General features: G+C 41.0%; 1 protein-coding gene across 1 annotated transcript in view; it reads right to left on the bottom strand.

Annotated features, from left to right (window-relative positions):
• Positions 1-103: 103 nt before the first annotated feature.
• The window catches only part of b4galt6 (UDP-Gal:betaGlcNAc beta 1,4- galactosyltransferase, polypeptide 6), a 30,273-nt gene continuing 2,480 nt past the window's right edge, over positions 104-27,896 (bottom strand). The window contains exons 2-10 of the mRNA XM_070960730.1: positions 24,040-24,156; positions 22,668-22,781; positions 21,593-21,717; positions 21,201-21,317; positions 20,777-20,964; positions 20,473-20,595; positions 10,482-10,583; positions 5,894-8,307; positions 104-5,849 (exon numbers count right to left, since the gene is read on the bottom strand). Of these exons, the coding sequence (XP_070816831.1) occupies positions 8,160-8,307; positions 10,482-10,583; positions 20,473-20,595; positions 20,777-20,964; positions 21,201-21,317; positions 21,593-21,717; positions 22,668-22,781; positions 24,040-24,156 (1,034 nt within the window). The 3' untranslated portion in view covers positions 104-5,849; positions 5,894-8,159. The remainder of the gene's footprint in view (positions 5,850-5,893; positions 8,308-10,481; positions 10,584-20,472; positions 20,596-20,776; positions 20,965-21,200; positions 21,318-21,592; positions 21,718-22,667; positions 22,782-24,039; positions 24,157-27,896) is intronic.

The following is a 27,896-nucleotide window of genomic DNA, read 5'->3' as shown; positions in this document are numbered from 1 at the left end:
CATGGCAGACTGCTGTGATCTTCATCCTTTAACAGATATAACGCTGTGTGAAACGCATCATAAGCACAAGAAATGAGACAAAAATCAGGTCTGTTTTCCAGGATATGGCAATGAAGTGTTTATTTTGTCTTTTATTGACAAAGAAAAAAAAATTTACAAAGTAACGGTTCAACACCAGACTCAAACTGTCTTTTTACTGTCTGTTACCAGTCTGACAATGAAGCTAACTTCACCACGTAAAAAAAGTTCATTGATGTGTGGGGGTGGCATGGGGTGGCTCCAGCTCATGCTTCTGAGCCCGTGAGAGGCAGAATGAGACAGAACTGTAGGAACTGAGCATGTGCAGAGTAGGTGCTACATTATGTTCACAGGGTTGGCTCAGCGTGGAACTTCACTTTGTTGAACTGATGAAGAGCTTGGTGATCAGATGATCATGACATACAGAGGATCAAAGAGCTACAAGAAATAGTACATGTCCCACATCGTGCTTTAATGGAAGCGATGTGGTCAAACACAGCAGGACAGAGGAGGACACTGGGCAATTTATTCTTTATCATTTTAGCTTCTCTAAAGCTCTCAGGACATTGTTTGAAAAATGTCTCTGCTTTGTTAAGCCACCACCAAAATACCAGCGTGGCCACATATGATGTTTACAACAGCAACAGCCTTTCATTTAGTGACAGTAGACCCTGATGGACACTAATCTGTAAACAAACCAGATCACAATATTGTTTTGTTTTGTTTTTTGTTTGTTTGTTTGTGTTTTTCAAAAACAAATATTGAGGGTTTGACAAGAACAAAAACTTCATGGAAAGTTTCTGCTTTCAGCCACGTCTTATAATCTTCATCAGCAGACGATGTTTGTTCAGTTTAAATGGAGATGGTTCAGGTCTTATTTAGAGTCAGACTGATACTGGATGGCTAGAAACACTTGTTACTAGTTGGCTGTGATTTACAGCAATACCAAAACATCTGCAGTGTACTAGTGTCAGCTGATTTATCGGCTCTTCTCTTTTTACTACTACTTCAGAATCCGAATCAGAAAAAGCTTTGACTTGATCTCATCGTCTACTCTCTTTTTGTTACACACATCTCCATTTGCAGCTGGAGGCCACAGGATGTGCCTGAAAGCTCTGGAATACTTCCAGTAGAGATATGTTAAATATGTTTCTTGAAGAACTGTGACCAAGACACGTTCAGGGTAGGACATTTTGCAGTCCATAAATGACCATTTCAGCACCCTCTGGTGGACAAATGATGTAACAGCAACACTGCTTCTAACTGAGTTCAAACAGATCTTTGCATTTCTGGATGCACTTTGTTCTCTATCTACCCGCATATACAGCCTATAATGATATACCTGTGATAAGTGGCCACTATATATTAATATACCAGTCAGGCTCTGATTAATAACACTTTTGAGAGTCAATGAAAAAGACATTTCCATACAATGTCAGAAGGGCCTGGTGAAAATGGAAAAATGAAGACCACAGTGTTGTTACAAACGTCCACATACCCAGTCTGAAGCAGAACAAAGAAAAGCATCAGAGCCCAGATTATTCAGCAGAGATGAATGTGTTATAACTAATATGAACACATCACATCAATTTGTTCAGTAACTGCTCGTCAATGGAAAGCTGCCTGCGCTGCTGTGAACAAAAGCAAAGCCTCAGCGGACCTGCTCTGCTTCATCATGCACATGGAAACTGCAAGATAATTACATTACTTTCTCCACGTATGTATTTGTAGGCTAGGCCATGCAGATTGAAGGCTATAAAAGAGGTGCATTTGCCTCACAGCTTCAGCAATTTGTGCTTGAAATTGTTTATGATAGGATATGTGCTTGCATTCATTCTTTTGGAGGACACTGAAGTTTGGTTTCTATGAATTTCTCAGCAAACACCTTGAAACCTCAACCGCGAGTGACATGCATAAAACGAGAAGACCGCCCTCGGATCTCAGTCTTCATGCATGTGGGTGAAGCTTTGGTTGAACATGCCCACAGGCAGTCACAGTGGATTATTGCACATGATGTCAAGGCAGCCATCAACACTAGAGATGACTGACTGAGCTAAATGTTTCAGCAGAACGTTTGAATTCTCATCATGTACATGTTTCACACTCAGTCTGACCCCACAGTAGGATTAATATGAAGAGGACAAAACAGTGACAATTCTGGAAAACAAAACAATTTTAATCTCTTCAGCTTGAATGTAAAGTGAAAAAGAAAGAAGAACTCAAGGCACAAATAAATACTGGTAAATGGAGTACAATTGTCTAATGGTGAACACATCACCTGAACAGTCTCAGACACTTTTAGTTTTCAGATAAAAAGGACTGGAGTCAGCCTCAGCTGATACTGGGACCTCCTGATCTGACACCCAACACCTATCAGAGCCAGGAATGAATACGAGTAATTTAGAAAAATGATCTCAGACAGATTATTTCCCTGTTTTAGCACTTGGCATCTGGACCACAGTTTTGGCTTCGGCCATGCAAACTAGATACTATGCAGAGCCATGAGAGTAAAGGAAACAGCCAGATCTGAAGCGCTACATGCTGACTGCTCGGCGGCAACAGCTCCAAACACCTCAGAGCCATTTGATACTGCTCTCTAACTCCACAGAGAATATTAAAGCACAACGCTGTGTGACAGACACCTGTCAGCTGGAGTTACTGTGATTATCAATACTCGACTGACATGCTTCAGCTGTTAAAGGAACACTCCACCACACTGACACAGGACGCTCTGTGTATTAGTCAAATACTACTCTGTCTGTCAAAGTGATGTCATCAGGGTTATTTCAGGGTTATTGGACACTTCACATTTGTAACAGAAAGGCTGCATTAGAAACTGGAAAAATGCATTTACCAGGCACAGAGGGTCAACCTAAAGATGCTCTGAGTTGCATTCTGGGAAGTGTAGGAGTCTGTTTCTGTGGCCTGGTGCTGATGTTCTTCATTTCAAAGGCTTTACTGGTCATCTGAGTCAAACTGTGTCAAACCTGGCTTTAACACCTTTGAGGGTCAGGACATCTCAGCCTCTGATGATTTGATTTTCACAATTCCTTTTTATGTCTCAATTCAAATAAAACACAATACTAATCTGCTGGAGTGCCCCTTTAACAAGCTGCATCTCCTTAAAATCCTTTCTTCAAGGCCCAGGGAGGGGGCGTATACCGTCACCATCATATGTTGTTCAGCTGTAGGTGGTCCCCTCTGACCTCAACTGTCTGTGGAGGCTTACTCACTCTGGGAGACTGACACTTAAACCAGATGTTTGGTGATGAACATTTAACATTTGGAAACATTTTCTGCAGTCAAACTACATTGTAAATACTGGTAAAAGCCATTTGGGCTGTTGTAGAAGAGAGTAATAAATGATACTCCACACAAGGTCTAGAAATGCAACGTACAACCTGAACAGTAACTCTCATTATTGAGATTGGTTTGCTTTAAACTACAGACATGTGGGAAAGAACAGGTGGGTGACAGAGGGGGAGAACTGGGGAGGGGAGGTAGATTTTTGACACGTAATGCTAATCAAACAAGCACTTCAACCAAAACTGGAGAAACCAAGTAAATGTGATGAAGCCTGTCCTCAAGTTCACTGTCAATGAATGTTTCTGTGTCTCAAAACTGTCAGTTTGGAAAAAGTTGAACTTCTTCATTTGCACAACAGCAACAGATGTAAAAGCCAAAGGTAACATGCAGCTCATGCTCTTCAGAATGGCATCTCAATGAAACCTTTTCCAAACAGACTTGTTCTGCTATTTCCCTGATTTTAACAATGATGCAAAATGACATTTTCATGAAGGAGGTTTCATGGCATTAACTCTGCCTGCTTTCAAAGCAGGGGCTGGGCAGCATGACAGAGGAAGTTTGAGAGCCACAGTGCCAGACCAGTCGGTCTGCTCCCTCAGGGAGGTGGCTTCAGCTTGGAGATTCAGCCAAAATCTGAATGTTGCTTCTCAGATATCTGATATTTCACTACCAACAGTAATTAATAATTAAGGCATTACTGTTGCATTAAATACTGTAGCAACACAACAGGGGGCAGTTTAGTGAGAAGGGTGGGGGGGTCTGCAACTATATGGTACTGTATATGCCCTAAGCAGCTGATCACCAAGAGTCATGAATATAATGCTGTGAAGTGAGCTGCCAGGCTACGTCCACTACTTCTCAACAACACTCCATATTACTGCTACAGTCAGATCCCAGCCAGTCACCTACAAACACGGATGATTTCTTCTCTTATGCAAAAATGTGGTACTAAGCTAAGAAAGGCATAGCAAAAGAGAATCATCTCCTCAAGCAACACTGTTCACAGCCTGGAAAAGGAAAGCCCACGAACAAAAGACGTGGGCTTCAGCACATCAGACTGACCTGTGACTCTGCTCTGCTCTTCTCTTGCTTTGAAATGTTAAAGCTTTGAGGCTGAACACAAGCCACACTATTATAATGTGAAGTTCAGCCTCAGCTGCTTTTGAGGGGAAAAACACTCTGTAAACATATACAGGCTGCTCCAATGACCACTGCTGCAAGAGCTTTTGGGCCCTCTTAAAGATGGCCTTTCCCAGAAGTCCTTGCAGTGTTTGTGTAGAAAATAAAGAAATATCACTCTGGCCATTTTCCTCCACCTCATCCTTCTATCATCAAGAAAATCTCTGCTACTGCTTCACTAAGTGTGTGCCTTTCCATATCTTAACAGCACACAAACAGTGGAATTTAAACACTTGTTTTGTGATCTGATTGTTTTTGGTGATTAAAGTTAAAAACCAAAAATACCACTGAAGCACCTCTGTGAAAAGTGGTGCAATGTTAACAATTGTGGTTATGAGAGCACAGATGAACTTGTATACTTGTACTCGTCTGATCAGACAGACTCTGAAAGCAGCTTATCAGCCTGCTAGCACTGATAGGAGAAAGACACCAAGAGAAGCAGGACGGGGGCCCTGCACACTGTGTGAGAACAGCCATCTTACAGGTTCACTGTGTGACGCACAAGAGACGTCTAATACAGTCTGGGTCATCATCAGTGTGACTGCATCAAGTCAACAGCAAAATGCTTGGTCAATCACAGCACTAAGACATAAACAGAAGATTAAATTCAACCTGCAACAACAGATTTTTTTTTCATTTTCCACTTATCTGCTGATTTTTTTCTCTGTGAATTGCTCCATTGTTTGGCCTATTAAGTTAGAATTCAGTCCAGCGTGACGTCTTCAAACTGCATGTTTGGTCTGACCAACAGCCTACAACCAAATCATATTTACTTCACCAAAGATATATATATATATATATAGTCACCTTTGAGAGGGTGGACTGAACTGTTGGCCTTTCTGCTTTAAAATGACTAAAGGTCCAGTGTGTAAGATCCAGGGGGATCTATTGGCAGAATATGGTAGAAACAGAAAACTCATCTGAAAATGAGACCTGTGTTTCTGTTACCTAACGATGAGCTCTTTGTATTTACAGAGGGAGCGGGTCCCTCTTCCACAGAGGCCACCATGGTTCTACAGTAGCCCTGAAGGGACAAACTAAACACTGGCTCTAGAGGGCCTTGGGGTTTTTTTTTGCAAGTTTCTCCTTCACATTTGGAAAGGGAGAGATGAGACACAGGGTATTCAGCTGGTTGTAATCAGCAACATCACCACTAAATCCTTCACACTGCACCTTTAAACAACTCATTATCAATGTAATTGCAGATTAACCTTCTTCTCTTTCATTTCTGAACAGAAGAATGTCAATTTGCAAGCAGAAACATGTCCTCCAAGAGTTCATTCCTCACCATCTCACCATATGGACCATTTAGCACCTGCTCTGGAGCTTTCAATCATTTCCATGATCTTCATCAGCAGAGATTCTGCCCAGTTGACACTTTCATAACAACAGTGCAAACTCCACCTGCTGATGAAGATCATGTGATATGATCAAAAGCCCACAATATGTATTAAATGGGCCTTGTAATGAGTTGTTCCTCAACATTTTTACTACATTAAAATATCTTCTGACACCATTGATATATACAGTACACAGCTGATGTGATTGTACATATCTGTTGGGTTGGACAGCATGTTTCATGTCTGTATCTGATTGACTGGTTTGTAGATGTGGGTCTCAGCAGTCACATCGAAATCGTCTGGTTCTGAAGTTTTAAATGTCTTTGGTCACCAAAGCTCTGAATGGGTCATCAGTGGACGTGTAAAGCCCCAGTTTGGACTGAAAACCAAAGACCAAAATCACACAGTGTATCGCAGCCTCCAGGAGACTCATCACAAAGACTAGATCGTGTCAGAGGACAGGAAGTAAGGCCCAGGTGAAAAATGGCCAGAGTTCCAATTTAACATCTCAGGACATACAATCAAAGAAAATGTCCAAACATACAATTCATGGTCAAACTCCAAACCTAGAGATATAGAGAAGAATCGTAACAGTGAACATCTGGTCAAAAATAATCTACACGTTTCTCACCATCTTTAGTGCTCAAAGCTTTAAGTAATGAAACTTTTCACAGCGTGTGCCATTCAAGAACAGCAGTAGCTTCAGCCATGAGGAGCTGACGCTAAGGTTCTCTCATTCTGGCCCTTCTGACTGCCTCACAAGCTTAGAAAATAATAACACCACAGTCCAGACACACAGCATCCAGCCCAAATCCCCATGCTTCAGCACACGGTACAGTACAATGAAGAGCTTTATCACATGGTCCAGCACTAAATCATCAGAGTAAAAATCATAAAAAATAAAAATACATCTGAGACCAAAAATATACACTCACATGAGACCATGAACCTGTACTAAAGCATGTTGTGTGGACACACTCCTGCTGTATTGGCCGACTCTGCTCCCTGTACAAAGTCACGGAGGAGAGACTCGATCGTGCCTCCCTCCTTCTGAGGAGCAGCTCTACTCTTTGCACACAGTGCACCTCAAAGAAAAATAAAGCACAACAAAAGGCAAAATTTAAAATATAGACATCTCTAACTAATGAAATAATTTATGTTTGAAAAGAAACAAAATCTGGTAAACAAAATAAATTAAGGCATGCAAAAGATGATGTCAAATCTTGAGATTTGGATACGTCTTTTTTTTTTTCTTTTCTTTTCTTAAGCCAAACATCCTACATTGTTAGATCTTCCTGTTAGGAAGAAACCACTCACTCTTATTCAATCCTCAGAACGAAGGTAGCTGCCAAAATAAAATTCAAACCCACTGGAATATCACTGTAATATGCCCGAGCGTTTAAAGGCCCATATTTACATATTTGTGTTCTGTGTTCGAGCTTTAAGAGGCCAGTATTTACATACATGTTCATGCGGATTCAGCAGCAGTGCAGCAAAACAAACAGCAAACACTTGAGTGACAGACAGGAGTGCTTCTTCAAACACCCTGAATAAGAGAAAATAAATACCACATATCAAAATAAAAAAAATGTACATCACAAACACTAATGTTGACCTCTCTCTGATCCCTCATTTTAAAGGAATTCTGTGGCCTAACAAAATGATATGTATAAAACAAATGATAGTAGAAAGTGAGACAAGATCTTGTCTGTTGGCTTGTAAGGTGACGGTGATACATCAGAAGTGAAGCAGTGCGGAGCCGAGCAGAGGGAGCTGTGGTTCTGCCACATTAAGGCTTTGCAGTAAACATCAGAGCTGAGATGCTGCTGCTCCCTCCAACCTAAACCAAGACTCATGTCAACTTGTAGTAGTTAAGCCGGCACGGACAAAAAGACATGCAGCAACTTACCCATATCTCTCTCTCACACACACACACGCACGCACGCACGCACGCACGCACGCACGCACGCACGCACGCACGCACGCACGCACGCACGCACGCACGCACACAGATTCACGGACACACACAATCAACAGTTCGCTTTCAGAGACTTGCCACTGCCTCTTAATTTTTTCCTCTTTTTTTCTGTTGGATTTCTTTTCTTTTTTTTTTTTTCCCCCCTCACGATAATTTCTTGGCAGCATTACATGGTGCGCCTCTTCACCCCTCCCAGCCTGTGCCCCCCTCCTCTCCTCCGGTGCAACCCCCGCTCCGCCTCTGAACAGCTGAACGGGGCACTAGGAGGCCAGGCCGGAGGGGAGCTGGGTGAGCTGGGGGTGTGGACCAGGGGTTGGGTGGCAGTTGGCAGGGGCAGTTCAGTAGTCTGCGATAGGAGCGAGCTCGGGGTACAGGTCCACCGTGATGTTCTTGTAGAGGCTGCTGAGGGAGATGTGGGGGCTGTAATGGAGGTTGTTGAGGCCGTCCAAGTGTTGCCGCTCTTTGGAATACCTCAGAAGTTTATACCTACAAACACACAGTGACACAGTTCTCAGTATTTATCCACTCTCATCCATCTGCCCTGCCTCTCTGACAGGAGATACACCTGTGGCTGCTTCCAGATCAGTGGTTATCAAACTTTCTGTACCCAAGGCACAGCAAAGGACAAGACGAAATCTGCAGGCACACCTGTAATCATATCTGTGCAAAATAGCCTCTATATCACATCATCGCTCTTATGACTCTGTACGTATTTATTTTATTTACTAATACCAAATACAACTTGATTAAAAAAACTGTGCTAGTCAAAATAATTCAAGAATTAATTAGAGTGTAAAATCCGATCAAAGCAGCAACACCTTCATTTAAACCAGGTATCAAGATTAAAAATTAGGTAATCGGTCCATTGGTTCCTACTGAAGATGCATTTCAAACGACTCACAGACATAGTTTCATTTTTAAAAGGGCTCAGTAATTCACTAAACAGCTGGTCGCTGGAGATTTTGTCAAACTTTAAACATCAAAGTTCCAATGGACACACGGAACAGCAGCGTTACATTAGCACTACCACGTGCACAGCGCTGGGTGCTCTGACATGTTATTCTCCATGTCTGGGAAACAAGGGAAACACCCCAAGACTTTTTTATTGCATCCACATTTCCCTCACTTGCGTCCCTCCCACTGAAGATGCACAGAGAGACACAAGGAAACAAGGACATGCGTTCTTTGAGAAATCAGACAAATTGTCCTTTGAAGCATCACATGAAACAACGTTTCTGATCACAGCTGGATCAGCTGTCAGTCAGCTTTAACAACACTTGGGAGTGGTATACTTGAGTTTGATCTGTTATCTGTCGTCACTCTGGTTTGAATATCAGTGATGTGATGTATCAGATCAGTCTGATCAGCTGCAGTGTCCAATCAATAAGTGATAACAAATAAGCGGGTGTGCCGGCCAGTTAAAGGTGTCTGTAAAGCTGCTCTTGTATATTCTCGCTTATAGGAGCAGAAGTAAGAGCTCTGAGACAGTTTTCAAGATGGCAGACCAGAGCGACTTCTGGAAATATCAGAGAAGAGATTTGGGCTGTTCCCAGTCTTTCATGGTACTAGTGATAAAACAGCATTCTTGTTAATTTGGGTTGTTTTAACACTGCAGGCAATGTCACAGAATGTGAGCTTGGTAAGGACAATGTCAGTCACTTCTGGAAAAGCCTCGACCTGTTCTGGCTCTGTATGAGGAGTTAACCTTAAAAGCGAGCTCCTCTGATGTTTGGCATCAGATGTAAGTCAGTTTAAATATTTTAAATCCTGCGTTCCCATCTCTGATGATCATCTAACAGTCCTCTTCTTCACTGCCTTTGTTGGTGCATTGTTGTGTTTCATAGTGCATTACTTCCACCAACTGTCATTCAGTGAGACCAGGGGCAGGATCGCATCACCTGCATGCTCTTACAAGACACAAACAAAATAAGGACCCACTCTTAAAAGTGCTGCTCCTTTAAATGTCTGTGTATGTAAACTTTCTACAGCGATGACTGAAGCAGGCAATGACACAGGGAATATTATAGGAAAATAAAACTTTGAAATCTATTCGTTACTCTGATCAGCTCACTGATCTAAATACAGTATATCTAGAATGTGGTGATTTTCAGTCAAAAAACATCCTGTGTGTGCTTGGGCTGGATGGATTTCCTGCTAAGAATTTAGTTTAATCATCCTGCTTTTCTGTGCAGATGTGATACAGACCATGTATAATTTAGCCGTCGCTGCACGACTATCTTTATTTTCTATAAATCTAAAATTATTTCCATTCATTCATTTAAAGAAGTTAAACTACCTTTTTGGGAAAAAAAATAAATAAATAAAAGCAGCCAGGGGGCAGCTGTGGCTCAGAGGGTAGAGTGGTCGGCTGCCAATCAGGAGGTCGGTGGTTTGATCCCTGGCCTTGGCAGTCCATATGTCAAAGTATCCTTGGGCAAGATCCCCAAAACTGCCCCCAATGCTGTGCCATCAGTGTGTGAATTCATATGTATGTCGTTTGGATAAAAGCGTCTGCCAAATGACTAATTCTAATGTAATCTAAAGGATGTTAGATGCAATGTATGTGTAGTTCAAACAAAAGACTTGACTCTTTCATTTTTCACTGTTGTTCTCTAGAATCGATACCTTTATTGTAGACTTGAAATGAAAAGCTGTCTTACCTCCCGAGGAATTGCACCTCTCCTCTGTGGTGGTGAGGGATTGACTTGTACTTGCCGATCTCTCCCTCTGGTCGTGTGACATTCAGACCAGCATAGTGAACCCTGAGGAGAAACCAGGTTGTATTACTATTCGAATCAATATGACCATAATGCCAACCCCAGCCCGTTTGTTCACGTGCTTCACCTGACCGGAAGCTGTGGACCCTGACAGTTTACCAACAATCTGCTGAGAGGAACACAAGGCAGTGTCTACTTACAGGTACATTACTTAAGCTGAAAGTAAAAATTCATAGTAACATGATGGTATTGGTGGTATTTTCAGATGTGCTATGGTTCCAGTCATGGACCACTATAGTAATATGACTTTCGTACTAGGGCTGGGCGATATGGCTGAAAACTGTATCACGATATAAGTGTTTTATATCGGTCGATATTGATAATTATTGATATTTTTTATTACCTATTTAAAATAAGGACCAGGAGAAAAATACATTCAATTTAAACATTTTTATTTTAAATTCAACCTTCCTCTGATTATAATCCCCTCAGCTATCGAGGCAGAAAGGAAAGGAAATGTCAACAAAACCATGGAAAACACTCAAATAATAAATATAAAAAAAGTGTAAAAATGTAAACAGAGAGAAACCTGAGAACTTTTTTCTGCAGGTTTAGTGCAGGAAAATCACAAGCTGATTCACCTTCTGGTGAATAAAATGTTTTCAAAAATGTGCAGTGTTTTTGGGACTTCCGGTGGCGCTTTACACGGCATGGCAGCACACTAACTGAGCTCCGGGCATCAGCCTTAAATTCAACTTTCTTTACTCATTAACATTACATATAAAGAGGCAAATACGTTTTTACTTCGACGATGAACAGGGACAAAGGCAAGAAAGGAGGATATGGACTACGTAGTAATCCCGAAAGAGAACCCGAGGGGGAGGCTGAAGCTAGCGAAACCACGAGGCAAGACGGAGGCCTTAAAGAGACTGAAACTTTGGATTCAATCTGCACAGTGGTGAGCGAAGTTATGATTACAGGGATGGCAGCACTCCAGGCTGAACTGAAAAAAGACCTCTCAGACTTCCGCACGTACTTCAGGGAAGATATTAAAAAACAAATGGACGAACTTGTATCAGAAGTAAACCGGAAAATACAGGACGTAACAGGTCAAATCGAAGGGGCGGTGAAACATGTGGGACAGATGGAGGAAAATATGATCGACATGGAAAGATGGGACATCGGAGTCAAAGACACTCTCACCCAGCTGCTAACTAAACAGCGGGCGCTACAGGAGAAAGTGACCAATTTGGAAGGGCGCTCTAGGCGCAACAATATCAGGATTTATGGTATCCCTGAGGACGCCGAGGGTACGTCTGCAGTGACTTTTATTGAAAACTTCATTAAGACGGAGCTGGGTAGAGCGAGGGATGAGTGATACATTTAATAATAATCTCCCCATCATTGTATAATAATGATGTTTAGTTAAAATATAAGTTGGTGCCCACAGGCAACAGGTAAAGCCACCAAACTTTTTCCTTTCTTTTCTTCTTCTTACCTGAGGGCCCCACCTTGTGGCCAGCTCCCTCATTACTTAAAGCGACATGACAGCTTTTCTGATGGAAGTTCAGTTCACTGTTCTACAGAGTTCCTCGTGTTTATCTGCTCTGTACTGTTTTGTTTATTGCCATTGGTCTGGGGTGTTACAAGAATGTTTCAAATGTATTACTAATGCATTACCAACACATAACATACTGAATGTAAATGGGTTGAACAATCCGGTCAAAAGAAGCAAAACGATAGCTAAAATAAAAAGGGAGAAGATAAATGTGGCTTTTTGGCAGGAGACACACCTTTCAGGTGCTGAACATGAAAAACTTAATAAAATGGGCTTCAGAAATAACTTCTTTTCATCATACAAGAAAGGAAAAAGAAGGGGAGTAGCTATATTGATTTCAAATGCTGTAAAATTCGAATTAATTTCTCAAATTAATGACAGAGAGGGTAGGTTTGTTTTGGTAAAAGGAAAACTAGACCAAAAAGAGGTAACACTATTTAATGTTTATGCTCCCCCTGGAAGCAATATAACCTTTTTCAGAAGGATATTTGAACTAATTACATCACAAACATATGGGACTCTTATTTGTGCAGGAGATTTTAATATACTTCTGAACCCTTCTTTAGATACAACTAATAGAACAAGAAGGAGGAATTTAACTGAAAAGGGCATAAATAAAGTACTTAAAGATCTGGGACTTATTGATGTATGGCGGGCTCTGAATGGACTAACTCCAGGATATACTTTTTATTCTGCAAGGCACGCAGTCCACTCAAGGATTGACTATTTTTTCATGTATAACAAAGATTTACATAGGTTGAAACACTGCAGAATAGGTCAGAGGGATCTTTCAGACCACTCAGGAATTTTCCTAACTTTACACCTAGATGGTAATCAGCGGAAAACCTTGTGGCGACTTAATACTGGATTATTGAACGACCATACTTTTAGAAGCTCAATGGAGAAGGACCTAGCATTATATATGCAGGACAATAATAATGAAGAAGTAAATCCTAGCATACTATGGGACGCAGCTAAAGCTGTCCTCAGGGGGAAGATTATAGCTCGGACAGCTGCACTTAAAAAGATAAAAATGCAAAAATTAACCAATTTACAGGAAAAACTGAGAGATTTGGAACACATACATATTATAAATAAAGAATCCTCTATTATACAACAAATCAGACACACCAAACAGAAAATAGATAAAATATTAGGTGAGGAGGTAGAGAAAAACGTAAGGTTCATGAAGCAAAGATATTATGAGGCTGGCCCCAGAGTGGCTAAATTGTTGGCTTGGAAGCTCAGGAAGCAACAGGCAGAAAATATTATTCACAAAATTAGAGACCCTATCACAAATAAAATTATTAACAATTTAGATGGCATACAAAAAGCATTTGAAATATATTATAAATCATTATACTCCCAATCAGAACAGACTGATAATCACTTAATTGCTGAATTCCTGAGGTCTTTAGACCTCCCCACACTAGGTAAAGAAGCTAATGATATGACTCACCTCACCAATAACAAAGGAGGAAATAAGTGCAGCTATCTCAAGTTTGAACACCAATAAATCACCTGGCACAGATGGCTTTCCCCCTGAATAGTAAAAGTCAATGAAAGACCATTTGCTCCCCTTGTTGGAGTCCAGCTTTAACTATATTCTAAAAGGAGGCTCTCCTCCTCCCTCCTGGAGAGAGGCCTTTATCTCAGTGATCCCCAAAGAAGGGAAGGACAGAGTGGACTGTAAAGGGTACAGACCCATTAGTGTTCTAAATTCAGACTACAAATTGTATGCCACTATTATAGCAAAACGAATGGAACCAATAATGCCCTTGTTAATAGATGAGGACCAAACAGGTTTCATAAAGAACAGACAAACACAAGACAATATAAGAAGAGCCTTACATATCATTGAACATATCAATAAAGACCAAACTAGTGCCATTGTTCTCAGCCTAGATGCTGAAAAAGCTTTCGATTCAGTCGGGTGGGAATTTCTCTATCAAGTAATGAAGAAATTTGGCTTCAGTGAGGATTTTATACATTGTATCCAGGCACTTTACTCCTCCCCTACTGCAAGAATTAAGGTTAATGGCAGTTTGTCTGATTCTATAACTTTACAACGTGGTTGTAGACCCACAGCCCCAACTTATTTAATTTATTCATCGAACCTTTAGCCCAAGCAGTACGTCAGGAGACAGGACTAAATGGTATTTTCATGGGAGTAGTGGAGTATAAAATAAGTTTATATGCAGACGATGTATTGATCACAATAAAGGATCCTAATTCAGGCTTACCTCTTTTAATGAAAATGTTGGAAACATATGGGAAATATTCAGGGCATGTCCTAAATATACATAAAACAAAGGTTATAACATTTAATTACACACCTAAAGAAGAATTCAACACATTGTATAATTTTAATTGGAATTCCCCCTATATTAAATATCTGGGAGTGAATTTGCCTAAGGACATATTACAACTATTCAATAATAATTATAACTGTATTAACAAAAAAATATAGGATGGGCCTTGATGGGTGGAGCCTGCTGCCCCTCGATTTTGGTGGTAGAATTAGATCAATAAAAATGAATATTCTCCAGAGGTTATTATATCTCTTCTTATCATTGCCAGTAGAAATCCCATCGAAACAATTTAGAGAATGGAATAAACATATTTCTCGATTCATCTGGAATAAACAGAGACCAAGGGTTAAATTTTCCACACTTCAGCTTCCGGAGGAGAGGGGCGGCAAGGCCCTCCCATCTTTAAGGGATTACTATCTGGCTGCCCAATTGAGATCTCTAGTATATTGGTGTAACGCTTCTTATGTTGCTAAATGGAAAACTATAGAATTATCTTTAACAGATACTCCAATACAACCTCTGCTCGGGTGTGCAGGAATGGAGGAAAAATATTGTGAGGTGGTCAAAAAATTTGAACTTCAAAAACAGGTAGGATAACTTAGATGGCCAGCATATGATCCTGAATTTACACCAGCATTGCAAGATCACAGATACAAACAATGGATCTATTATGGCATTACTGCTGTATGTAAAACTGCTTAAAAGTGGGAGCTTAACAGCTTTAACAATTTATGTCAAATGTATGGGTTGGGAGGGCAGGACTTTTTCAGGTATTTACAGTTTCGTGATTATTTTAATAAAAAAACTGAAAGGCTGCAACCCAGCAGAGCCATCAGCGTTAATTCACATATTTATGGACGCATACAACTCTGGGAACATCAAAGGACTTATAAGCAAGTTATATCAAGGCATCATTTCATTGAATAAAGACAATACAGACTATGTGAGACACCGATGGGAAAAGGAGTTGAACATTGTGATAACAGAGGACATGTGGCTGAAAACCTGGGAAACTCAGTCATCTTCCACTAACTCCTGGACCTGGAGGGACTTTGGTTGGAAAAGCTTAATCCGCTTTTTTATAACCCCCAAGCAGAAGTCTAAACAAACTGGCATACAAATGGCCTGCTGGAAAGAGTGCGGAGAGGTCTTTGCAGACCAGGCCCATATTTTCTGGTCTTGCCCTCCCATCCAGTCTTTCTGGAAGGAAGTGGCAAAAATTATATCAAAGGTTCTGTATTTCAATATCGATGTATCCTTTCCCATCCTTTTTCTTGGAAATGTTCCTGATGGACCATTAAGTAAAGCTGATAAGTATCTTTTCAAGGTCTTGCTGGTAGCAAGTAAAAAGGCCATCACAAAATATTGGCTCCAGAAAATGCCCCTACTAGAGATACTTTTATTAACATTGTAAAACAACTGAGTCTCCTCGAGCAAATGACCTACTCAATCCGACTCCAGAAAGATCTGGGTGGGAAGCGGTGGCAGAAATGGATAGCTTATTTGGCCAACTAGTGAGAATGTTTATATGTGTTGTGTATGTACGTGACATTATGTGTATGTATATATATGTATATGTGTGTATGTATATGTATATATGAAATTTTGTCTTTTGGATATACCGATCACCCCTGGACCCTGAATGTGTAGTTCTTTCAAAGTTCTGTATTTGTTTTCTTAAAAAAGATGAAAATTATCTATAAATAAAGAGTTTAAAAAAAAAAGTGCAGTGTTTTGTAAACATAGCAGAAACTGAGGTAGACTTGACATCTGTAAACAAACATAATAGACAGTACAGTAAGATTGACTGAACTATAAAACCAGCCTAGACATATGAATAGTCACTGTTCTTACTCTAAACATACATGAACTATTCAGTTATATTTTTATTGCAAGTGTGTTAACAAAAAAAAAAAAAACGTGTAAGAGATGTTTATAACCTGGCTTCTCCACAGTGCTCAGCGAAAGCATGTCTATAGCTATATGATATGCCGCCGCCTCCGTGCCTTTTAGATGATGTGTCATCAGGCACTGAAGCAGAGTACCGGGAGTACCAGAGTACTGCATGGTGGTCTGCTGCTTGTGCGGTGGTGCTGCGGTTTCAGATGTTGGCAAATATGGCTCCAAAGGGTGAGCGTGGCTAAGGTGGTTAAACATCCATCCATCCATTTTCTATACCGCTATATCGGGGTTGCGGGGGGCAACAGGCAAGAGGCGGGGTACACCCTGAACCGGTCGCCAGCCGATCGCAACATGCAACCATTCACGCACACACTCACACCTAGGGGCAATTTTAGAGTCACCAATTAACCTAATGAGTATGTTTTTGGTCTGTGGGAGGAAGCCGGACTTGTTTAAGCACCGTGGCTGCACGGTGCCTAAACAAGTTTGTGGTATTACTAGTCTTGGTGGGGACGACAGTCTTGCATAAGTTACAGACCACATTGGTCTGACTACGGTCCGACTTAGGGTGAATCCCATTTCTCTTTTCTACCCCTACCCCTTAGCCCTACCCCTTGTCCCTTGCCCCTTGAAACGGAGTGCCAAGGGGTAGGGCCGAAAGTCAACCCCTCCGAATTGGGACACCCCTTCGACAATCGCGTACGTCATCAGTAGTCGCCGCTGCCTCTTACGTAGGCAGATGCGATGAGCTAATGCTACCGTCACATTCGATTTGTGTATGACATTCCTGCATGTTGTATCCCATAATGCTGTCAATGTAACTGAATACCAGCAGTGAGGTTGCCAAAGTTATTATTGATAACGTTATCACGTTATCAGCAGATTATCAGGCTGCCCACAGAGCACCGCTAGTGGCATTCAGCCTGGCAACGGTAACCACGTAACTGAAGCCTTGACTACTATCGATTTTTTTCGGGTTTTTTTTTTACGAGGAAAATGACCACTACACATTGAAACAACGTTAAAATAGACAATAAAGTGGTTTTCGTACATTTTAAAACTTTGTTCATGTAGAAAATACCGGTCTTGCAAGGCATTCTGAGAAATCTGTCGTACCCCTCCGTTTGGAGTGTGCCTCGGAAAAATCTCCGTTTGGAGGGGTACATAGCCCTACCACTTCCCCCTACCCCTCCATCATAATGGGAATTGGGACACCCCTACCCCTCCACGTGAACGCGCAAAACGGAGGGGTAGGGCCAAGGGGGAGGGCCAAGGGGTAAAATGGGATTCAGCCTTATAAAATCCAAAAAGCTCCATACTGGTGAGCTGACTTTCCTTGTTTTATCGACAATTTCTTCGCTTGCTGCAGGACTCACTTTCTATTTCTCATCTCACTCCTTGCGAAGCATCAAACACGAGACAACGGGATGGCACAACCGAACTTGATACTGTTTCGAGATTGGCGTGTTAGCGTGTCACGCTGATCAGCGATTACTCCCTACGTTGCTCGGTTACCTGAGAGCGAGTGCCTTTGTTCACGCAACCAACCTCGCTTCGCAACTGTTTCTTCCGACGAAGAAAAAAATTGTTTAATGTTTTATCGAACACAATTTTTATTGATCTTGATTATGTGTCTATCGCAATACATATCGTTATCGCTTTATCGCCTAGCCCTATGTCTTACACTCTTAAATATCAGATAAGTACTTAAAACTATTGTTTCACAAGTTACTGTCATGGCAGCTGGTTCACTGTGTACACCACTCTGCTCTGCTGTCCACTGACATCATCCCCCCCTTACAGTGGCTCTGGCTAGTCCTTGGTAAGTTTGGTTTGGCTTAGGCATGAGTACTGAGATTAGTTAGCATTGGGGTAAGAATCTCAAGGTAAGCCACTCAGGGCAGGGCAGGGTAGGGCACGGCACGGCAGGGCAGGTCATGCCTTGCCCGTTCATGTGGATGACTATTCTGATGTATAAAACACAGCCTATGTTGAAAGGTGACAAGTTCGCACTCTTGGGGGAGAATGTGAAATCAGTTGGCCAAAAGCTCTGAGTGATGCATTTTTGATGCCAGTTTTAGGACTAGAAGTAAAAACATTTTAGCACCTTTCTCAACACAGGAAGTCACTCATATCTGTGCTGATAATCATTAGAGCTGCAGAGCAGTCCTGAGCTGTTAGGAGCTGCAGGAGAAGGAGATCAGAGAAATTCTGAGAGAGTAGAGATGTTCTGGGAACACATGATGAGATGAACCTTGTATAAAGATTGTTCTGACAAAAGCAGAAGATTTTTTTCAACTTTGTGTTCGATGCAAAGCAGAATACATGATCTCCTCAGAAACCATTGTCCTCACAGCATTACACTCATTTGGCAGATCATAAAGACAACGTGCATCACTGTGAATCTAAAGTGAGAACAGACTGAAAGTTATTTCAACACAGTAATGGTCATATATGTGGACACCCTGGAACATTCCACAGGTTCACCGGTAACACGTGACAGTATCATGAGTGGGTATGAAAAGGGCATCCTGCAAAGGCTCAGTCGTTCACAAAGTCTGAAGCGAGATTCACCACTGCAGTGAAAAGCTCTGTGGGCAAATAGTCCTACAGTTTAAGAGCATTTCTCAATGCACAACTGCAAAGGACTTTAGGGATTTCACCATCTACAATTGATAATATCATCAAGAGATTCAGAGAAATCTCTGCAGGAGAGGGGGAGAGCCAAAAACCAACATTTCACACCAGCGACCTTTGATCACTCCAGCGGCTCTGCATTAAACTGCAATGTTCGTATAAACCAGGGGTTCCCAAACTTATGACTCAAAGGTCCGCATTTGATTTTTATTCAAAGGAAATGTTCCAGAGCAACTAGCAAGAACAAAATAATATAAAAATAATATTAATCAGTGGATTAACATCACATCTCTAATGACCAGTGAGTCCAAGCTGACTCTGACATTTCCTTCCAGCCACATTTACGCATTTATGTAGAAACTGTGTCCACAGAGTAAAGAACACGGTGTAACGACAATGTGTGAACTCTGCAGCAACAGACACACAACACAGGAGCAGTTAAAGTCACCATGACAACGATGTCAACCCTGAAACTATATACAAAGTACAGTATGTACAACCCTGACTCCAAAAAGTTAGGACTTTTGCCAGTTGAGGCACAAAGTGGTGTTACAAGACAGGACAGGCTGCAGCCAGCTGGTTAATACACTCAGTTTACAAGATGTCTCAGAAAAACAATACAGGGATGTCTTTGACTTAATGTCATCACTGTTACTTCTTCACATTCTGTGAATAATGTGAGCTCATTTTTTGATTGTTTTACACTGGAATTCTGGCATTATCTCACACATTGTACCTGTAAGGTACCTGTAAGGTACAATGTGTGAGATATGCAGTAGTACTCCCCAAAAACTGCAAACACGCTGATGTGGAAAACACAACTCAGCGTGTAGAAAATCCTCACTCACTTCCCAGTTAACCAGCCTACGCCATCGCGCTACTTTCACGTTCCCTGCCCCAAATGCACTCATGCAACCAGGCTACCACTCGCGCAGCGTAATGCACACACTTGATGACGATCAGCTGATTAGACACGCAATATAACATGCCTGGGTGCAATGCGCCATGTTTTGCATCCGGATGGTTTGCCCAAGACACCAACACTTCTCCTATCTCCTGGCCTGCGGAAATAATCCTGAGTGTGTCTTTGAAACGTGAGTGTGGTTCCCTTTCCTCCTGTCTTTGATGATGGGCTGTATATCCAACATCTGCGTGCAGTTTGAAGTAGCTGTGAGTGCGGCACTACTGCGAGTATTGTTTGTACAAGCAGCGATAACGTGGGCTCTATGTCGGTAACCGGAAGTGGTTAATGTGTAAATATGTAAATACTTAATTTGTAATGTATTGATTTATACTGAGTGAACTGATTTGTTGATGCTGCCATGGATTATGTGTATGTGTGTTATTTCTGATGGAAAGTTTTGGTTCTTTTGTTACAGGGCGCACACACACACACACACACACACACACACACACACACACACACACACACACACACACACACACACACACACGCACACGCGCACACGCACACGCACACGCACACGCACACACGCACACAAACTAATTTCCTGTACAGACCTACCTGTTCCACAAGTCGTCATCCTCTCCTCCCCAGCCCCAGAAAGCATTGGGAAAGCCATTAATCTTGCGGAACTGTTCCACAGTCAGTCCACTCACACCACCAAAGAACTCACTGTATGGAAGACTGCAAACAACATCAAATACTAGTTAATCATAGAACTGCCTGATCAGGACGGTTCACTGCCTTTGTGTCAATGTTCAACTTCATTGCCAAAGAAGGTCTGTACATCTACAATTAATCATGCTTTGGGCATTTCCATTTGAGATCTTCTCAAGAAATATACACATTTTGATGATACACTTACATATACATGTATTTGTCCAGCTTGGCAGCAAAGTGGCGTGGCATCTGGCCACAGCCGTAGTAGTTTCGGTCATTCTCTGGGATGTGATCAACATCATGGAAGATCAAGCAGTCCCAGTCCAAGTCCTTCATGGCCTCCAGGAATCCCACGTTAAACAACATGGCTCTGTTGAAGGGCTGGCTCCCACTCTGAACACACACACACACAGAAATTCAATGACACTGCTGCTATGAAAGGAATAAAGAATTCGTATGAAGTCCTGTTTTTACATCACTGAGTGGAATGATTTCACCATCTAAAATGCTTTTTTATCTTTTTTCACAATCCACACAGCATGAGTTTTAGTCAGCTGATTGTTAGACTTGTAGACGGACAAAAATGGCTGCAGTATAGAAACATGCACATGCATAGAAACAAACTGTACCTGTTCGATGACGTAAAAGGCAAACTGCAGCCGCTGTCTCTGCAGCATGGGGATGAGGTGTTGGAAGAGGATGGGGAGATGTTCATGGCGGTTTCTAAATGGAATCAGGATGGCCACCTAAAGCACAAATACCAGAGTAATAAATCAGCCTAGATCTAGTAAATCCATCTGGTTTTTGCTTGTTTTTATTTCTCAGAAGAATCCATTCTGCATGACTGACATGTTTTAACAGTTCAATTCAATTCAATTTTATTTGTATAGCGCCAAATCACAACAGATGTTGTCTCATGACACTTTCCATATAGAGCTGGTACAGACCAAGCTCTTTTATCTACAGTGTACCTGTTTATGGGATACATAATTACTAGAATTTTTAAAATACATTCACCCACCTTCCAGCGAGGTCTGCAGTCCTTTGGTTTCCAATGGCCTCCAAACTCAATGTCAAAAAACTTGGAGAACTTCACTTCTATCTCCTCCATAGGGATTTCTGTCATGTTAACTTCCATAAGGCCCTCTGTGGGGAGTTTTTTAGAGGGGGGGGGGTTATTCCACTACCATATCAGCAGTAAAACAAATAACTCTGCACAATCCACAATGGATCTGATTATGACCAAGGAGCTTGTGGCTTTACCAGCCTCCATCAACTGATCAACCGAAACTACAAATTACATCAATTCTGCAGCTCACTTGGACTTAAACTTCCATAGGTGGCAGGGACAGGGACGCGCGCGTGCACACACACACACACGCACGCACGCACACACGCGCACACACACACACACACACACACACACACACACACACACACACACACACACACACACACACACACACACACACACACACACACACACACACACACACACACACACACACACACACACAGTGTAGAGGCTGCTGAATGATGGGTGTTTCACAGTATTTTATCCAATATGAATCCAGTATCAAATCTTCTTACAAAATCTGCTTATCACACCTGAGTCCAGTCAAATCTCTGATTGAATCCATGAAGATATAAAAGTTATAAATAAGGGCAATTAAAAAGCTAAAATGTGAAGGCTGAGAGGACAGAAACAGTTTGGAGTGGCAGCCTGATTACTGAAATAATGTAAATGAAAGTTTAATTGGGAGAATATGATTCCTGACACTGTTACTCAGAGTAACTAGTGCGACCAAGTAATCACATACATCTAATCTACTCTACTACTCTAATCTTAACTGGAATATGTGCATAAACTGCTGCACTGTAGAGCCCTGTACAAGGAATGACACATGATTAGCATCTTTCTTGAAATACAGCATCTGTACGACAATCTTTGAAACACCATGGACTTCATCATGTTTTATTTTTCTTGCAATTTAACAATGAAGCAGCGAAGCTGAAAGTGCAGTAAAGGTCTCTCAATCTCTGAGGTTAGCAACCACCTGAAACATTTTCCTGCTGTTGGGTACGAGTCTACTCACTCATAGAAGGTAATCGCTCTGGGCAGGGGAGGTTCTGGGCATAGGTGAAGTTCTCAGGGAGGTACGTGGTTGGCTGGACCAGGTACTCACTGGAGTTACTGCCATCAGGATAGTCTGTAGCAAAAACAACCAAAAGGGGGTGAAGGTGCATTTGAAATGTGTGAAGGGAAGGGCTGCAACTAGCAATTACTTTCAATATCGATTATTCCAACCATTATTTTCACAATCAATTTATCTATTGCATGTCAAAAAATTACTACAGTCCCGAACCCAAACACTTATTTATAAATGACAAAGAAAAGCAGCAAATCTTTCCATTCAAAGGTTCTACGTGTGAGACTATGAACATTAATAAAGAAGTAAACAAGCATTTGTTATGTAAATACAACTTGAGTGATGGCATCCTGAGCACAGAATAAAGTTACACTCCCTTCATACATGTCGTAATCCGAGCTTCTCTGTTCTTTGTTTTGATGGGGGAGCGACTGTGCATGCCTGGTAGTGTGTGTGAGTCCCTCCCTGTCAAAGTGTTGGCCTGCCCTATGTTTACAGAGGGATGGACAGCGTGACCTCCCACGCAACTTTGGAAAAGTGAGATGGCAGTGCCTGGCTTGAAGTATTCAGCTGAAGACAACCTTCAGAATAAAGCACATTTACTTGATGTTTGAGGCAGCCTGTGTCAGCAGGCTAGCATACTAGCAAGGTAACAATGTTACATGGATTCAGGTCACTCGGCATATCAGAGAAATAGATAATTACCAGGCTGAACATGTCCTAATTTGGTCTGAACAACATGCAAAAGAAAAAAAAAGACAAACAATCCAGAATACAGATACAGATATTGCAATATGTCACAATTTCAATGGGAATGGTAACTTTTGCTTTTCATTTCCACTGAAAAACTAATACACAGACAATGATGTGAATTTTGCTGGGGTCTGTGCCAAACATGTGTGTACCCTTACATCTGGAGAATAGGATTTACAGTCCCTGAAGCACAACACCGCTGCATTTATTCCGACATGTTGTGACACATTTCACCTTTATCAGAAAACTGCACCTCCTGCTTTTTCTAACTTGTTTGAAATGGCTTTTTTTCAAAAAATATCCAAGATCATAAATTTCATTGTGCTCAATTTTGACTGTTTTCTGAGTGTTTTCTCACTTGTGGACAGTTGACTAGTATAAGTTAAAATTTCTGTTTAAATGTCAGTGAAATTAGTCAATAGGAACACCCTGATCTAGACACCCACATCCTATAACTGTCAGTTTCCTTTAACTTCACATACTGTAGGTAGAATCTTTGTATATATTGAGAGAGACTGCAAGGTAATTCCCCATAGAGTGAAAAGTGCCTGTGTGGACCACTTACCCGTCCCGTTGAGTGTACTGTTCTTGTTGGTGTACAATCGGATCATCTGGCCAATGGTCCTCACATTGTCCCTCAACATGATGCCCTGAGCCTGCACCATGAAGAAGTATGTGTTGGCTGACAGAAAGACAGGAGAAACAGAGTTTAATTTGCTTCACTTATTGCATGACATTCATTCAATGACATGTGCTCCATGTAGTGGTCACTCTTTACATGCCCTCACATATTGTAAAACACAACCTAAAACATGGATGTTACCGTTTCAATCACAACAACAAATGTGTCAGCAGCTACAAACACTGGAAACAGTGACGGTTTAAACACTATATTACAACTACAGCAGAAACAACACACTTGTGGACACTGGAATGGTCAACACCATGAACAAATCTAACATCTAACTTTTAAAACTCTTTGAAGGGGACAGAATTTACTCTTAATCTATTTTAGAACTTAAGCTTTTTAGCCATCATGAGCTTGAGGAACACGCAGTGCTTCTTCTCAACGATGTTAATGACTCGGCAAAATGCATTTTCTCATCATTTCATCATTCATTAGTTCATATGTAAAGCACTTTGCTGGATAGTGATGGATTCATCTGTGCAGCTGCTGTGTGGAGAAAAAAAATGAAATAAAAATGTTTTTTTAATGACTGATCTGATGGTATTTTTAAGACAGACATGTTCTCTCTGCATGTTTCACTTTGTGTTCAGTTAGTTCATACTGGTTGTGGAAATGGCCGATTTACATTTACAGTTAAATCCGGTCTAGTAAAGCTGCTACAGGGACTTTTAAGTAAAAGTAATGAGAAGCTTATTCAGACATGACAGTGATATGCTCAGGAGCTCATTTAAAGCAAAAACAGTACAGGTACAAAAAATAAGTGTAAGATCTTGTCAACAAGACACAGTGCTTATGACGTGACTATTAAATGTGTTTGGGTTGGGTGAGTGACACTGACCAACTGTAAACAAGGTCCATGTTTTCAAGTCTGCTATTAGATAAGTTCTTCTTCTGTCTGTGCTTGAATTTTACAACATGATCAAAATTGGTCTTGATCCAAAAAATGTCCCCTAACCAGTTTCTTTTCCATTAGGCAAGAGGCAACAAAATGAACTTGTGACAGCTCAGAAAACCAGTTGGTCAAAGGAGTGTTAGTCAGGTTCACCCAACTCTCTGAATTTATGAACTTCATTCATAAAAATGTTAGCCAAGAGAAAAAAAGAAAGAAACTGCTGTCAGAAATCAACAGACAGAAACATAATGAATGCATCAGGGTCAGTAGTTATACTAGACAACAAACCATTAGTAACCATCAATAAAGGTGTCTGTGGCTGTATCATCAGAGAGCATGACGTTAGATGCCATTAAAAAAAGCATTTAATGTCTAAAATGGAAGGCAGCCAATTGCAGGGAAGTTGCCAATAAAATCTAAAGAAAATGAAAACACTGTCGAAGCTCTCTGTACATAAGTAAGCAGAATAATTTTACATTATGATTCACTGTATTTTGGTAACATACTGAAACTAACTCAGATCAGTTTATTACACTTGTGAAGTCAGTGACTTTTGTTCATTTCTACATCTCTTCTATGTGCCAGAACAAAAACTAAAGCTTTGATTATCAGGATATCCGTCAGAGCTATTTAAAGCAATGCTCCACCTTACAAACTATCTCACTTTTCAGCTTGTGTCTTTGAGTTTGAAAGGGGTTACACTGACATACACATGACCAATAAGTTGATGTGGTCGGTACAACAATTTCATTTCATGGTACGTGTAATTTTATACCATCATATTAACTTCTAATGTATTAAAACTGATATTGTGATATTGTAAACTTTGTGGAAACATCAACAGAGAAACTTCAGGGGTAACACAAAAATATATAACGAAACCCGAGTCTCTCTTCCAATTAGTCGGTCCACAACTTTCAGCGTGCACATGACTGAGTAAAGTGTTTGGGGATGATAAGAGTCCCATCACAGAGCAGCCAGGCTGCCTTGGTTGGTGATTAGGGGGCAGAGTTAAGGTGACAAGCAGGTCAACTCAGGCTGGAGAGGAGGTGAAGCTCCTCCATTCTGACAGGGACCAACAATTACCTGAAGAAATTCTAATAGAAATATTTGCTACAATCCCTGAAACCAATATAATACTGTCAGTATAATACTGTAAGTTCTATATCTGCTGCCACACTTGTCAATATGTACTCAAGTTCCCAATTGCACAAGTGCTAGACAAGTCAAATTTGTTACTGGGTAGGCAGAACAAACAGAGCATGGAATGACTGTCATCAGTCCTCAGCTGCATGTTGAACTGTGCCTGGAACAGTCTGCACAGCAGTCTACTGCACAGAAAACCCAGGAAAAATGCAGTAAACATTTCAGCAACACACAGGAAGCTACAGCACATTTTGACAAGCTAACACCTAGTGAGGAGGAGACCCACACCCAGACACATTCACACCACGTGCTGTCACAAACTGCTCAGGGAAAAAAAATCTGAGAAACTTTCTACACTGAACTCAGTTTTACCTACAGTCATGAACTGCCTGAAACTTTAAGCCTCGTGCAGTGTCGAGCTGGGTGACAAAAAAACAACAAAAATAGCCTAAGTAAGGTGTTGAGATAGCACAAGCCTCCAGAACAGCTTCAGCAACACATTTTCTGAGGGGGAAAAAGGCTTGACACAAGGTGGATGCCTGACTTGTATACAGTGTTTTTCCAAATTTAAAAAAAGATACGGCTTGTGGCCTCAAAGGCAGAGGCCAAAGATAATATGTCAACCCATTAAAACCCCAACTGACCCTTCTGTGAGTGTAGATGTGCAAGAGTTCATACACAAAATAAGGAATAACTGCACTTTTGTGAGATCTGTACTTCAGTATTATGTTGATTATTTTTCCAAATAACTGCAATTAGCAGTGAAAACAGAGGCAACAGGCCAAATCTTTTGAGACAGTTCACCAGTCATTCCCTTGGTCATCTCCAACTAAAACAGCACAGCTAACCAATGGAAGCAGACAGACTTGTTGATAGATCTGTTAAATTTCTACAGAATGTATTTTATCTTTATGGATTATATTGATAGTCTCACAACATATGACACCTTTTATCTTGTGTTTCTTCAATCATGTGTTTGTGGAGATGAACTTTATTTTAAAGGAGGTTTGCCGTAATATTTCAGTCGGAGAGCACATGGAGCTTCAGTTTCGTTCAAATACTGGATGTGTATTTTTTTTAATGTTCTGGCACAACCACAGAAACGCTGGAAATGCTAAAATATGATAAGGCTGTCAGACAGTCAGTGTCTGCCATTTGCTATTGGTTTGATTAATGGTTTACAGTCTAATACTGTGTGTTAGCATCAATTACTGATGAGTTTCTGACAGCAGCGTGCAATAAATGGTTGCTCTGTGTGCCTTTTTAAACTGCTGTCCTAAACATGATGTTCTTGATGGTGTTATTAATGATGCTCAGCATTCTTGTTGTTTTCCCTTTTATAAAATGAACAATTATTTACCCAGAAAAAAAAAACTTACATTTCTCCGCATTACATGAACTCCTCTTTCTGTCAGCTGCTGTGCCTGCCCATCAGTGTGTTTAATGTTTAACATGTAAAAAAAAAAGTGTTTTCAGTAATTTCTATAATACTCCTATGATGTGGCCCTCAAACGCTAATAGCTGCATGAGTGTTGAAACTTGTTCAGATCTTGAATCTTGATCACTCTTAACCCATATATTCAATTATAAAAATAACAATCAGACAGCATTTTGAGGGACAAACTATATAAATACAGTCCATTCACCATTTCTTCATTCTATGTAATTATCACTCGTTATTGCACCATTAGTTTTG

Source organism: Chaetodon trifascialis, chromosome 4, assembly GCF_039877785.1.
Source record: "Chaetodon trifascialis isolate fChaTrf1 chromosome 4, fChaTrf1.hap1, whole genome shotgun sequence".
In the NCBI taxonomy this organism is placed as follows: Eukaryota; Metazoa; Chordata; class Actinopteri; order Chaetodontiformes; family Chaetodontidae; genus Chaetodon; species Chaetodon trifascialis.
The sequence above is the reverse complement of the archived record's forward strand: the minus strand, read 5'-3'. Positions and strand labels throughout refer to the sequence as shown.